The sequence below is a fragment of the Cyprinodon tularosa genome, unplaced genomic scaffold (assembly GCF_016077235.1).
Source record: "Cyprinodon tularosa strain WSP-4 unplaced genomic scaffold, ASM1607723v1 ctg84, whole genome shotgun sequence".
Taxonomy (NCBI): Eukaryota; Metazoa; Chordata; class Actinopteri; order Cyprinodontiformes; family Cyprinodontidae; genus Cyprinodon; species Cyprinodon tularosa.
In genome coordinates this window covers 4095196-4109513 of record NW_024039607.1, presented here as the reverse complement: position 1 = coordinate 4109513, position 14318 = coordinate 4095196, and the positions used below count along the sequence as shown (strand labels likewise).

Sequence of the window (14318 nt, the reverse complement as noted above, 5' to 3'; positions counted from 1 at the left end):
CCAGTTTTCTCCAACCAGAGCTTTCCAGAAAAGCGTTTCCCTCCCTGTTTATTCCTCTATCCGAGCCCATCATCTGCAGTCGTTTATATATCTCTGCTTCCATCTGGGGCTGTTTATTGTGGTTTCAACCGTCTTATCACCAGCAGGGCAGCCTGCTCCAGTCTGCTTAAGGTTCAGGCAGACAGAGGTCAAAGTGCTTCAATATTTTTTTTTTGCATTTGCCAACAAAAACAAGCTCCTGTTGGCTAGTGGCATTGGCCGATAACAGCATCATGCACCTAAACACACACTGACTGATTCAACAGGAGGTCGTCTTAACAATTCACAGCAGCTGTGCAGCACCTGATCTCTCCTTTTTCTATATGTACAGCAGCATGCATGATGCAAACCAGGGAAACATTGAAGCCCACTTCCCTCCTCAGCTGGAGGTGGATGCTGAAGCAGCTCTGGAGAAATAGCCAACAATACGAGCGGCATTTCACATTCTGTTTCATCACTTCTACTAACAGGCGGCGGAGTAATGCTTCTGATCTCAACCAGCCTGCGTATCAAACACATCGCAAAGAAGCGGGTAATAGGAGTACAGATATAACAATGGTTTCTCTTGTATCGATCAGTGTCATTACATATTATATTTGCTTTGCCGCTCTTATTTGTTTGTTATAGTTTTTTGGGGTTGTATCTGCCTGCTACATAGGCCTGAAGAGTGGAAGGAAGGATAAAATAATGATAAATAATGGCTGGCGTTTGTTTTGGATGGCAATTTAACATCAAACAGCTTTTCCTTCCACTCAACTTTCTGTAAATACGCTTTAATACCCGACACTGAAAGGCTAACCTCTTTAGCAGTTAACTTTGGTGTTTCTAAAAGCTTTAAGGTCAGCAGTCGTTTCCAATCCCTTTATAAACTCAAACAAGATGAACAAAAATATATAAATCAGCAGGTTAGACCTGAAAGAAAAAAAATTGCTGTCAGCCTGATGTGCTTTCCCGTAAATATGACACAGACGTATTTTCCTCCGATCCCAGCCCAGGCCTTTGTCTCCTTCCTGTGCTTCATGCTCAACTAATTCTCCAGAGTTGTAGAACAACCTTCTGCACATAATTGTGTTCATTCTAATTACAGGTCATGTCAGCAAAAACGACAAATGACGAGTTATTGTCTGGAAGAATGAGTACAAAATGTCCATCACAGATCCTAAAAGCCAGAACAATGCAACTGTTCTTAAAGTGAAGGAATACATACGGTATATAAGGAGGCATTTATAGCCGCCTGAGTTATTTACATTAACCTGCAGAATTTGCTGCACATTACTGCTTTAACTGCATCAGGTGAGCTGGGACTATTTTTCTCAATATCTCCTAAAAATATAAGGCTAAACTCTTTGAATAGAAAAAAAAAGAACATTTCGGATGATAACAGTCTGTATTGGCTTTGTCTTGTCTTTAAAAATAGCTTGAGACAACATTTCTGTTTTAAGTAAGCACCGTTTCCTATTTTAAGACTTGCTTCCTTAAATAGCCGGCGGGATACCAACGCAGGCGTCGCTTCGCCAGCTTTTTGAGAAGGAATTTATAACAGACCATAAAAAGAGGCTGTAATGATTAAATGTCAAATGTGACTCAGAAGGGGACAGGGTGTCTCAACAGAGTAATCTGTGTGATAAAAAGAACCGAATTTTCCTGCTTAAAGCTCCAGACCTTAAAATGACCAAATTGACAAAAAAAAAAAAAAAAGTTGGACTGGTTTCCATTAAAGAGTGTTTAGTCCAAAACAAACAAAAAAGAACAAAGTTTAAACAAGAACAGCAACTAGTATTGCTCAGAGGCAATAATGGTCACAGCAGATCTACTTCTCCATCCTCACACATTGATTTTCCTCACTCACCATGTGACCACATACATCTAACTCCTTATGTCAAACATCTATTGACCTCTTGCAAACTTTCAGCATCTAACTAACCACTTTCAGCTGTTGCTTTTAGAGTTGGCAGATATCGGCATGCCTAAGGTGCAAGCTGTTATTTGTACGCACTGTCAGGCCAACCCTGCAACACCTCAAGAAAGTCTGATAAAGGATGGAGGAAAGGAAAGCCCACGCTTCCCTTACAGACATGTGTGTTTTGCAGCCTGGTGTTTCCTACTAAACTGCAATAAATTCTCCATAAAAATCCAACTAATTGCAATCGTGACTTGGGAGTTATCGTTCTCAGAGATTACAGGCGACATGTCTGGTTCAAAGAACAACAGGTGCGTCTGCCACGGTGTCTCTACCGCTGCCACTCACCTCGTGATCAACCAGTCCACAACCACAAAGCCTTTCAGTGTCCACAAGTGCACTTTGAGGAGAATTAGTGTGGCCTGTGTGTTAGTGGCTGTGATTTAGGCGAAAAACAAACACAGGTGTCCAGTCAAAAACAGGCGAAGAAGGAGGGCAGGAGAAAAAATAAAAAAAAGGTTGTTTCTCAGATGGTGAAAGAAGGACCGAGCGGAGGATTTACTTACGACGATGTGTGCCGGTGACGGGGACCTGGCATCTTTAAGTGCTTGTCTACTCTGCAGACCTCCTGGTTGAACATCTAGAAGGGGCCATTTCATCTGTAGGTACTGAATGGCAGAAAGGAAACAGAATGGAAAGAAAGAAAACAAAACATGTTAACAATGCAAAAAAAGGGAGGGGTGAAACCAAAGGGAGGGGGGACCAAACAAAAAGAGGGAGACATTTCTCAACAAGTGCACGGGGTGTAAAAACTAAAAAAATATATATATATGGAGACGCAAATAAAAACTTTAAGGCAGATGGTGGAGGAGATGAGAATGGCCTGAAGCGTGCATCTGAGAGTCATGCAGGAGGCGCACACAGAAGCCGTGTAAAACTAAATAATGTATCGCTTTCTTCTTTTAGATATACAAACCGCATTCTCTTCAAGCCCCAAAAGTCCAAAACAGAGCTTTAATTTACTTTTAGGCAGCAGACAGGTGATTTCAAATATCCCTGAGTCACTTGTGGCGCTAAATGAGAGCAACGTCGTCTGGTTTGTTTTTTTCACGGCTTTATGGTGACCTCATGTCATCAGTTGGACAGCTTTTATTGAAACTCATAAAAAGAGGCAAAGCGTGGTCTCTCACCACGCTCCTGTGAGGCTAAACCTCCTGACTGCTCCCATAAATGATTGACTTGGCCTCGATCTGAAGTCAGAAAGTCTGGCATTCCCCCTCCCCAACCTGTTTCTCTTAACACACTTACACAAAGATAGAAAAAAAAAGAGGAAAAAACAAAAACACACTGGCAGGAAGAAACAGGAGAAACATCTCTATGTAGAATCATCTGTTTTTTTATTAACTTGGCATTTGTTTTTTGTCTCATCTTCTCACTCTCTCAATGGCGGTTTAAAGCTGTTTTTGTTTTCTTTGATGGATCATTTTCATTTCCAGGTAGTGAGAGTTTAGCCTTGATGGTTCTTGGGATGTTCTTTAAAACTCTATCCAGTTCTCTTTCACCTAAAGGGTATATTTACAATTTTTGCAGTTTGGCCAAATGGTAATATTTTACTTCTAGGTAGGGCCTTATTTGGACTTGGGTATTGTTTAGAAATGACTCACAGTTTACCAACATATAGGTAAATTCAGATTCATTCTCAGATCTTTACCAACTCCCCTGACCTGCCCAAAAGTAAGTATTTGTCTAACCAATGCGTTGTTAAATATAATTCTCACACAGACACTGGCAAATGCAGTCAACTATGGTTAAAGTAAATCGTTTAACCTTAAACGTTGTATATTCGCATTATTTCTTTTAACATATGTCCAGTTCTGTAATAATTTGGGGTAAATTCTTCTTTTTTTTTCAAATTAATTGAAGTTGTGAGTATCACTATTGAATTGTAAAGAAAAAACTTCTAATTGAGATAAATAATGTAAAAATGGCAAAGTTAATGCAAAATCCAAGGTAGAACTTTAGCGTTTTGAATTAAAAATAATCAAACAAAAAAATAAGGTGAAAGGCTGACTCATTTAAGAACTGTCTGCAGAAAAAAAAAAAGTATTAGATAAGGTCTTCAGAAACAGACTCAAGAAACCGAAGCAATCACTGGAGTCAGGTAATTAATGCAGGAGGGCAGCGGGCCTGCGTTGTAACCTCTGTGCCAGATCCACTCATTAAACATTTGGAAGAGGGTGCAACCAAAGAGCTGTGACAAGTGAGCCTGAACTCTGAGCTGGTCGGACACAAACTTTTTTGACATGATCAAAAACAATCCGAGGGGAAGCCTTTCTTCCCGTCGTCTCAAAAACCAATTCGTGACTCACTGAGATGTTGCCCTAATGACTGGAGTAGCTTCTGTTACATTTGACCATAATTATTGTAACCCAGGATCACGTGTCGGCGCTAGGCGACAAAGAAAGTTTCAGAAATTGCAGTCCGTTCCTCACAGGATCAATGATGTGCAGAAGGAGCGGAGATAATTACCCCGAGACATTTGGTTTCTTTGTGTCCCCCATCTTTGCTAAGGTGGTCGCTAGATTATATCCGAACGTTCCTGTTTGGTTGCGAGTGTGTGCGTTTGCAGAGCTGGCTGGAGAGTGAGTGTGTCGCGACCCTTCCTGAGACTGAGTTTAAATCAGTGGTAATTAGCCAAGAGTTCACTGTGGGGTTTCCAGCCAGTGGAAGACGCTGGAGGGAGTTATTGACTGCGTGTCCTCAGTTACAGCCCTGGCGCAGAGAAAACCGCCTGCTGCCGGGTCGCTCTCCAGCATCATTTATGACCCAAGGACTGCTTTTACTGCACTAGAACTGTTTATGCTTGTTTGTATGACTATGAGTGGAAAAAGGAACGCTTGTAAATGCTCCTGTTGGTTTTTTCATGAACCTCTCCCCCCCTTTATCCACTCTGGGTATTCATATCTAGGAGTAAAAGAGGAGGGTGGCTTTCTTGCAAAAAGAAAAGAACAAACAAAAAAAGCAGAAGAGGGACAAAGATGTCATCTATAAATGTAATTTAATATAGGTGTTTATTGTTTATGAGTGGGCCAGGCAGCTCAAAGTATTGGCTGACAACTGTTTTCAGCCCAGTTTTACACTTAGCTGGAACTGATCCCTTATTGGATGATGGTCATCATTTTTTTAATGCAAGTTAATGCATAATTTCTAAGAATTAGGCCATTGTGTTAGTGTTACTCAGCAAAGAGGACCTAAAGTTAGTTATTCTAGTATCAATGAGGGAAATAAAGATGAATTTAGGAGAAACAAAGAATTTTCTTTAAGTAAAAGTTATTTTCTAAGGTATTTTTAACCATTCAGACAGCTTATTTTAAGCCAAAGGCTTTTGCGAAGAACATTAAACTTTACAGCAAAGTACCTCAGTGTTCTCTTATGAAGAGTTTAACTGTTTTTTTTTTTTGGCAATCCTGTGGATATCTTACAGTGATATAGATTTATAAATTAGAATTTTCTACTAATCATGGCAGACACAAATTGAGGACATAAAAAACGGTACAAGTCTTTTTTGTGAAATACTAACACAGTCCGGCTCAGCTGCAGAGCTATGTAGCATAAACTGCCCCACTCACACTGTGACACGACCTTCTGTCAACTTTATATGAACCCCGTTGATGTGAAGATCTATAAAGAAAGCAGAACTTTATCTTTATGTATAATGCCCGAATCATTCGTAGAATGTCCGAGCCAATTTTCATGATTCAGTCGTGGAAAAAAAGTTGCGCCATCTCATCTGTACACGTGCTGACAGATGCAAATTCTGAGACACTGCTGCAGCCGGGACACGGGTCAAATAAGAGGACATGCTGAAGAGACTGGGAAGGAGCATGAAGGTGACCCCACGCCCCCCCTCCAGAATGTTACACCAAATGAGACGAAGGATATTGCAGCACATGCCCTGATTAAGTGGCTCCACTTCAGCCTCACTGCTGCAAATGCTCGCACACGCTAAGATTTTATAAGCGCGGGGTGGGGGGGCTTAGAGAACGCCTCTTACCTCTGGCCCTCTTTCTGCCTCCCTTCTACCAGTCTGGTTCGCTAACAGAAACACTGGCTGGGCTCGAGTAAGGGCACGACCTCTGACCGCCCCTCCCTGGGCTGCGGCGAGCCCCTCCTCACTTCCCCACTCAGCGACCTAAAAATTCTCCTGCTGTTAGAGAGAGGGGCCCCCCATGTAACTCAAGAGCCATTCCAAAGTGACAAATTGCTCCGGAGTTCCAGGATAACTCTCTCTCCTTCTTCTCTGTCTCACCCCTCTCCCAACCCCGCCCATACACAAACGCTAACCAGCTCCCCCCCAACCGGTAGCTGTGCTCTCAGAGCGCCACTTCTTCCTTCTTCTTTTCTTGCCCCCTGAAGTTGTCCCCCCCTTCTCACCAGGCTAGCCCCACAATGGGAGCTGAATGACTCAATTGTCTCTTATGAAGTGAAAGACTACGGAGTCCTCTAAATCCTTACACAGGGGTGAACTCACCCTCCCCGACCCAGTTCTCCAATCATGGTCTGGATTATCAAATATGAGACTTATTCAAGACAGATGAGAAAAATTTCTGGATAGATAGATTAATTTGGTTTCACCCTGGAATCTATGTTTTAATAGGAACATTGCCAGCCATCTGTGGCTCACTACTGCTGTCCTGTTAGGAGCCACAGTTTGTTCCCTCAGATCCACACTTTTGGTCACCACAGTGAAAACAATCCAGGGCTCTGGTTCTAGTCACTAGCGGAGAGGGGAGCGGGATAGGGACCTGAGCTGGTCCCTTTCTTACACACAGCACTTGCATCACTGAATTGTAACCTAAAACAGGTCAGTTTGGTCCTGCCTGGTACTTGTGGTGAATTTCAAAACAGTGGCTGAAAAATGTAAGCCTCCCATAAAGCAATATCCTGATACAGAGGATAAACTCCAGCGTTCTAAGACTGCTTTCCAGATGAAATTGGCTGGTTTTTCAAACTCGGGTCGACTCGATTACCATCAGCATTTGGCCCCTTTCCCATTTGGCAGAATAGCTGGGTCTGACCACACTCTTGTTAAGATGCTTGGCCTCTGTCCCTCCAATGCTGCATGTCTGGTAACATCATAATGCTAGGTTAGCATTGATGACCTCATCAGTGTGAATTCAGGAAAGTAAACAATTGAGAGTAACATGGAAGGGAGCTGGGCATAGTAAGAGTCCTTTATTGTTCCACACTTTTGTTCATCTAAATCCCTCTCATCAGTGCTGTGCCATGTTTATTTAATGTAAACTTAGTTGTTTTGGCACAACTAGCATGATGTTGTGACGTATATACAGTGCCCTCGAGGCTATCTCGTAAATAATTGTAAATAATCGTAACGTAAATTTAGGGTCTGTTGTTCCTACTGTATGCCGATCGGAGCAGAGCCGATTGAGGGAGATTCTAACGTCAGTGAGACGTTCCCACTGCCAATAAAAGCGGATTTTTCAAGGTTTTTAACAGGTTCTATTGCCTTTGCAATATATTCGCAATTTAACAAAAGGTAATTCTGTAATCCCGGAAGCACTCAACTTTAATCAAACTATATTTAACAAGTAAAATACACTAATTTGTTCCAATCAAGCCCATGGCTTGGTGGTAAAACACTTGTAGTGGGTTTGTCGCAACACATAAAGGCAAACAGAATTTCTGCTAGCACACAGATCCATGCATGCGAGTAGAAGAACGTTTTTTTTCAACAACAAAAAAATACAGTAAAGTCCTGCAACAATGGACTCTGAACAGGCAAGCTTTAAAAAACTGAAAGTCTGGGGTGAACCATTTTCAGTATAAGCCTGGGGTTAATCCACAGGAAAAATCAAAATGATATTGCAATCACAATTAAGATTTTTGGCAAAATCGTTCCTAGCTAAAACACTGTACTAAATTATTACCTTAAAAGCTGGGCATTTATAGGTTAAGACTTGTTCTCTTTTGGTTTTCACATGACATGTCAAATATATGAACAAATATTTCTCTATTTTAATATGATTGAAGTACCTTCAGTAAAAGCATTGCCAAGCATTTAACATTAAGGCATTTCATAAAATTGACGCTGAATTTTTCATCATCTAACCTGCCAATCGGAGATTGGAGGTGATAAAATAAAAACGTTCAGATCCAGTTTTTGCATTTCCAGAGAACTGTTATAGTGCATTTATCGCCGTCCACAGCCAGTTCCCATCTGATGTCCTCATCAGATGGGAACTGGCCGGAACAGCAGCCACTGCATAGCTTGTCCGCTTTTGTTTTGGATTAGGAGACAAATCAAACAAACTGAGTTGCTTATATGCCAATGTGGCTCACAGACACTGGTGTCCTCTGCAGCAGGCAACCACGCAACAAATGATGAGCACCAGTGGGGCATTCCAGACATGTGTGCTATTTGAGTGTAGGGGGACTCATCGAAAAGGCAGATAGCAGCTTTGGTTCACAATCAGCATATGGATGCTGGGTGTTGCTCCAGAGAGGCTAAAGGATCTTCAGGCCATCTGTGGCTCCCTCTCCATATCACTAACACAACATAGCTTTAATGGGATGTTATACATTCAGAGTTACCCCCCCTTAATCTCCACTTAAACATCCTCTTAATGCACCTTTACTTACTCATGCTTGAACAACAGATCGCGCCCATATTTGACGAACTCATGGCCAAATGGCTCAGCTGGAGAGCCCCACAGAGATTGGATTGACAGCTTGCAGATTACACCAATCAAACTGCTACTATAAAGAGCTTTATTTAAGTCTGGAAATGATCAAGGCTGGTAAGATGAGCCTATTCAAAAGCTCAGTAAGTAAACAGCTAAGAGCTTAAAAGATTAGTTTATCCAGTTTGACTACAATTTTATCCCTTGAAAAATGAGAGCTGAGCATATTGTCTCAATCTGTGGCAGATTACGCCCGCGGTCTTTGTTGTCACGCACAGGTGCAACTGAATAGGCAGCGACATTCTTAAAGTAAATAAAGTGAACAGAAAAAAAGGTGAAAATAACTATTCTTCAGTGAGGCAAAAAGAGGCCTTGTGTAAAACGTTTTAGGATAGATAAATGGATAAATAGATAGATAGGATAAGATCTAAAGAGAAAATAGGACACAGAATACCCTTTATTCTCCCAATAAATTCAGGCATCTTAGTGGCAAAACAAGGAGAAAACATGTCTGAAGCTGCAAGACATGTAAGACCAGGGCTGATGTTCACCTTCCAACAGCACAGCAACCCTAAACATAGCAAAACCATGTGTTACAATGGCCTAGTCAAGGTCCTGACAACCTTTGTCAAAATATGAAAATGTGTATTTCTAAACTATATCTCTCCAATCTGCCTGGAATTAAGCTTCTTTAAGAAGAACCATGTGCAAAATGCTTAAAAAAGACAAAACCCATGCAGTATCCCAGCTTGGATACAGCACATATTTATACCCTTTAAAGTTTGTTTGTTTTGTTTATTTCATAAAAAAGAAGCAAAAACCCTTAATTATTTGCTGTTTATTAATTATGAAATAATTTGCATAACTCTATAACATAAAATCCCCATGAAGCATATCAGTTTGTGGTTATTGACAGGACTACATTTAAGCGGTATTAAGTCCATACAGGCTTTTTCTTTAGAGAGGTGAAGCAAATAAAAGCAGTGCAAGACTTCCTTGATAAAACTGAGAGAAAGTTAGCCAACACTAGAGGGCCCTTCACAGCTCCTTTGGTTCTACTAATGCACATTTTATGAGTAAATATTAAAAGGAGAAAAAAAAAAAGAAAAAGCATCCCACCTGCTCTGATAGCCAGAGGCATTTTGCAACCACGAAAATAAAAGTGAAATGTGGGAAGGCCTGGGGTTTGCTTGCCCTGGGGCGGGAAGGGGGTCCACAGGGCCCATATTTACTCAGAAGCCAGACCGCTGGGGGGTTCCGCCGGCTCTGGCAGCTCTGGGGCCACCGACCTGAACCAAAACCTAACCTCCAACGCCGGTAACCTCCATCTCAATCCCAAATTCCCCTTCTATTCTTTTTTTCTAACAGAAAAGAAGTGAACCTGATACTTTCCAACAGGCCTGTCATTCCACAGGGGGAAGGGGAGGAGGTGTGGGGGCGCATGTGACCTTTCCTTTCCCTTCTACCAGACTCAGAGTTTGCCTGCCCTATAAAATGAGGCTGTAGACACAGGCTTGTGCAACGGCTATTGTTAAAAATATCCGAGCGTTTTGCAGCCTTTGAGAAAAACAAAACAAAAGAAGCACTCGGCTTTTTAGCCGATATGTTTCAGGGCTGTCCTTCAGACATGTTTTCATGGACACCTAACTTTTATCAAGCCTGTTCTGGTAGTTAGTTTCGCTCTCTTGAACAGCGGTCCATGTGATAAGTAAGGCTCCACTCTGACACTGTTTACTTAGCAGGTGTGGGCAAATGTGCTGTTCAAACACCAGCTGATTGACCGAGAAGTTTCAAAGGATTGCACAACACGAGGCGACACATTTCTTTCCAACAATTGTTTATTTAAATCAACGTGCCCTTTTTTTTAATATGATATTACCTGGATTTGCATACCATCCTCCTGAGGAACTTGGATGGCAAGGATTCCAGAACAAACCAGCTTCACAGCATGTTAAAAAAGAAAACAGGGCTCTACATCCAACTTTTGCACCTCTTTCTCTTTTACACGTCTCAAGTTATTAAGAGTTCTTCTTGGCTGCTCTATAAATAGTGGCATGGGTGGGGGTGGGGGTAGGGGGGATTGGTAAAGGCCAACTGGAGTTGGTTGATCTTCCATATGTTTTGTTAATGAACAGTCACTATGCTTTTTCTTCCAGGTGTCGATTTCTCCCAACTTCCCAAAGCTACACACACACTGATCTGTGCCTTAAATACTAATACAACCTGAGCTTTGTGGTGCTCTTAATTCCATAAAAATCAGTGCAGCAATTATGCTGTTGTCTTAAAATGGTTAAGTCGGTATTCATAGAGATCTAACTCAATATAACAAACGTTATGTCAAGCATGTTCAGATTGGTTGTCATTCTGTTTTGGACGTTTCTTTCCAAAACCAATAAATATATTCCAGAGTACATCTGCATATTGATACTAATCTGTCTGAAAACCAAAATTATTTCCTTTCTTTTTAAGAGACTCACTCCTTCAGGCTCAGTCCAACTTGATCCTTTGATAAAAAAATAAAAAAAAATACTATGCAACAAGTACAACCCTTTTGTTTAATAGTGATATAAAGAAGAGAATCATCAGCAAATAATGTGATTCAGTGAGCTCAAAAGCTAGAGATTTAAGTCACTTAAGAAAAGTTTACTGGTTAATATCAGATTCCAATTTTCATTGGTCCCAAGTGCTGAGTGAAAAACAAAATGTAATTTAATTTGACTGTTAAACGACATGACAAAAAGTAGCTGCCACAACTGCCAAATTTAAAAATAATATTTACAGGAATTCAAATATGATTTATACCCCAGAGCTTTTCACTAAATACCAAATAAAGTGTTTTTTTATTGCATTGAAGTGATATTTCATCATTTATAGTTCTAATCTTTTTGCTTTACTATGTCACACTTTGTTGTCAAAGTATAGTATTTTCCTTTCTTTTCATCTGATGCCCCAATTCATGCATGCAGTGGGAACAGTATGTTCTATGTTTGATAACACATTATTTACAGCAGCATTCTTTGATCCGCTGTAAGGAATTGTGCCTGTCACTTCAAGAAATATTATCTACCAAAAGGAGGTCACTCAGCGAGTTATTTTGGTTTGATCAGTGACAAAATTCTTTTTATTTCCATAAATCAGCTGGCCATAACGGTGATCAAAGGAAGCAAGATAAAAATCTTCAGAAAATAGTAAGGATGTGCGAATTCGACATTTGTATAATTTACCTCACAGTTGGTTAACAACATCTATCTACCACTAGAAATAAGTGGATGCACAACAATTTAGTCCACAAGTATAAAATGGCTACAGGTACGAAACAGAAATGGACAGTAAAGGCCAATTTATGCTTCTGACGCATAGCCTCTGCAACCGTCAAATCTGTCTCTGTCTCAAATCCTGACTACGGGTCGGACGGTCGCAAACCCACCTCAAGCGGAAGTGCGCAGACAAAAAGCAGCTGTGATTTGTCCTTGGTATGCCTTTCCGGCTGTCTGTGTAATCGACCTTTTCTATTCGGTGCAAGGGCGCGCCATTTTTAAAAACCGAGGAACAACTACAATGGACAACTACGACGAAAGGTTATTCGGTCTTTTTGCCAACTCCATTAACAGAACCTGTTCCTCTTCGATGTCTAGCAACTCTAGATCCATCTCTATGACCATGATATCTTGCAGATGCGCCATTGCTGCTTTGGAAGATAAACAATCCCGCCTATGCTGCCAAATTCTCGTGACCATCCACCAAAGTTCTCGCAAGTTCTCGAATAGGCTCCCCCTTGTGCTTTGGCGGGAAACTGCTGTGCGTCCCTAGAAATTGCAGACCGACATTGCAGAAGCATACCAGCAAAACTGGTTCACGTCCAGACCCAAGCGACGTTTGAAGTGTGCAGATGTAGAAGTATAATCTCCACTTAAGGCAAACAAGGTGGGAGGTTTTCCAGTGTTTGACCTGATTATCACCAATGGCCAATATAGAGCAACACTAACCAAGTTCAGTGAAAAGCCTATTATAGCTGATGGCTCGCTTATCTAGATTTATCTGAACTTAAAATTCAGACGTTCTGTACTAACTCTGAATTTATTTTTAAACACATCTAAGATACTTCATATATGTAATTGCGATTACTACAAATTGTGATGTTTCTTTAAAAAAACAAAAAAAACAAAAACATCCTCACCGAAGAGTGGTGTCAGCTCAACCTTAAACTGCTAAAATATGCTTAGGTTTCTGATTGGAAAATAAAAGAATTTGGGCATTTTCAGGGCTGATGGGTTTCAAAACTGTCTTCCAAACTCATCATTGTCACAGAGGCTGCAAAATGTGGTGGACTACAATCAAAACTGTGTCACCTTTGCTAATAGATGTCGTAATGGTGACATGAAGATTGAAATCCCAGAGGAAAGGTGATTTGGAAATAAAAAAGGTTGGGAAATACTATATGCTTGTTACACACTTACCTTTTTTTTTTTTTTTTTTTAAAGAAAAGTCTCAGGGGTGAAATGATGAGAACTAAAAAAGTCTGAACAGCAGCTGAGCTGTGCTAAAGGAGAAGGAGTAAAGCCAACTGCAGCGCCCACATTGTGCCGGAGAGCGCTGCAATTGGTATTGTGCTAGAGGAGAGCTGAACGCTGCCCTTGATGTTGGGTGTCTGGTTTTGTTCCGCGAGAGTTCACCATGAATTAGTTAAACGGCAGAATGGATATAAGGAAGCTACGAAACATGCCTCAGAGGGAGAGTGTGTACACACACGGTGGTAGGCTTAACAAAGACTTCCGATATTCTGAGAGCACTGCGCTCTATCACAGAATTCCACCTACGCGAATTCATCAATCAGAAAGCAGCACATTGAAGGCATCACACGCATATACCGGCAGACAATTAATATGAAGAAGAGAATCATACGAAACAGCTGGTTTTTTTTAAGCCCCATTCACGTGTGCATGTACGCCTCAAAGCGGCTCAGCCTCCATATTCATGAGGCCCAATTCTTCACCAGACCTAAAACCTAAGATTTTAATGGTTTCAACCAAACAAAACTCACCTTAACCAAACAACTAGGAGAGTTCATCAGTTTTCAGTCAGATTAGCTTGTTAGTGTATTTACAGTGATGCTGCAGAAAGATCCCACAGAAGCAATTACATGCTCACTCACACAGTGGGGTAGCGCTGCTTTGCCACGGCAGCTTAATGAATAAATAAGTAATAAGGACTTGGTTATTGGAGCTCATTAAAATGGCTGATGCTTCCAAGACGAAAAAAAAAAAGACTTGAAGAGGGTCAGGTGAGGGTTGTGGCGCAACTAGGGCCAGGTCACCCTCACCACCAGGTAAACCTCCTCAACCCATAGACGACCTGACCATGGAGCTTCTGCTCTCACCTTCACATAAAGTCAGTTGGTTTTTTGCACTCCCTGATACATCGTTATGAATCTGCACACACACAGCTGCAACCACATGCTCAGAAACGCACACCTCTCATAGTTAATTACCACTTAGCTCAATCACGTGGTGATCCGGCCATAGAGTGCCCCTCCTCCCTCCTGCCTCAACACAAACACCGGCGCACATGCCAATTATTGATGAATCTTTAATATGCCGTTTTGCAAAGTCTACATCTCATTTCCTTCCACTAAGCAGACGATTACACATCCAGGAGAGGCTTTGGCGTCTTGCATATTA

The 14318-nt window shown here is 41.3% G+C and overlaps 1 protein-coding gene across 39 annotated transcripts in view; it reads right to left on the bottom strand.

Moving 5' to 3' along the window:
* Positions 1-14318, bottom strand: part of tcf7l2 (transcription factor 7 like 2) — a 103477-nt gene that overhangs the window by 65226 nt on the left and 23933 nt on the right. For 35 of the 39 annotated variants that reach the window (XM_038272782.1, XM_038272774.1, XM_038272747.1 and 32 more), the window contains exon 4: positions 2506-2607. The exons of the other annotated variants lie outside the window; for them this stretch is intronic. In XM_038272782.1, coding sequence (XP_038128710.1) covers positions 2506-2607 — 102 coding nt within the window. The remainder of the gene's footprint in view (positions 1-2505; positions 2608-14318) is intronic. 39 annotated transcript variants of the gene reach the window in all.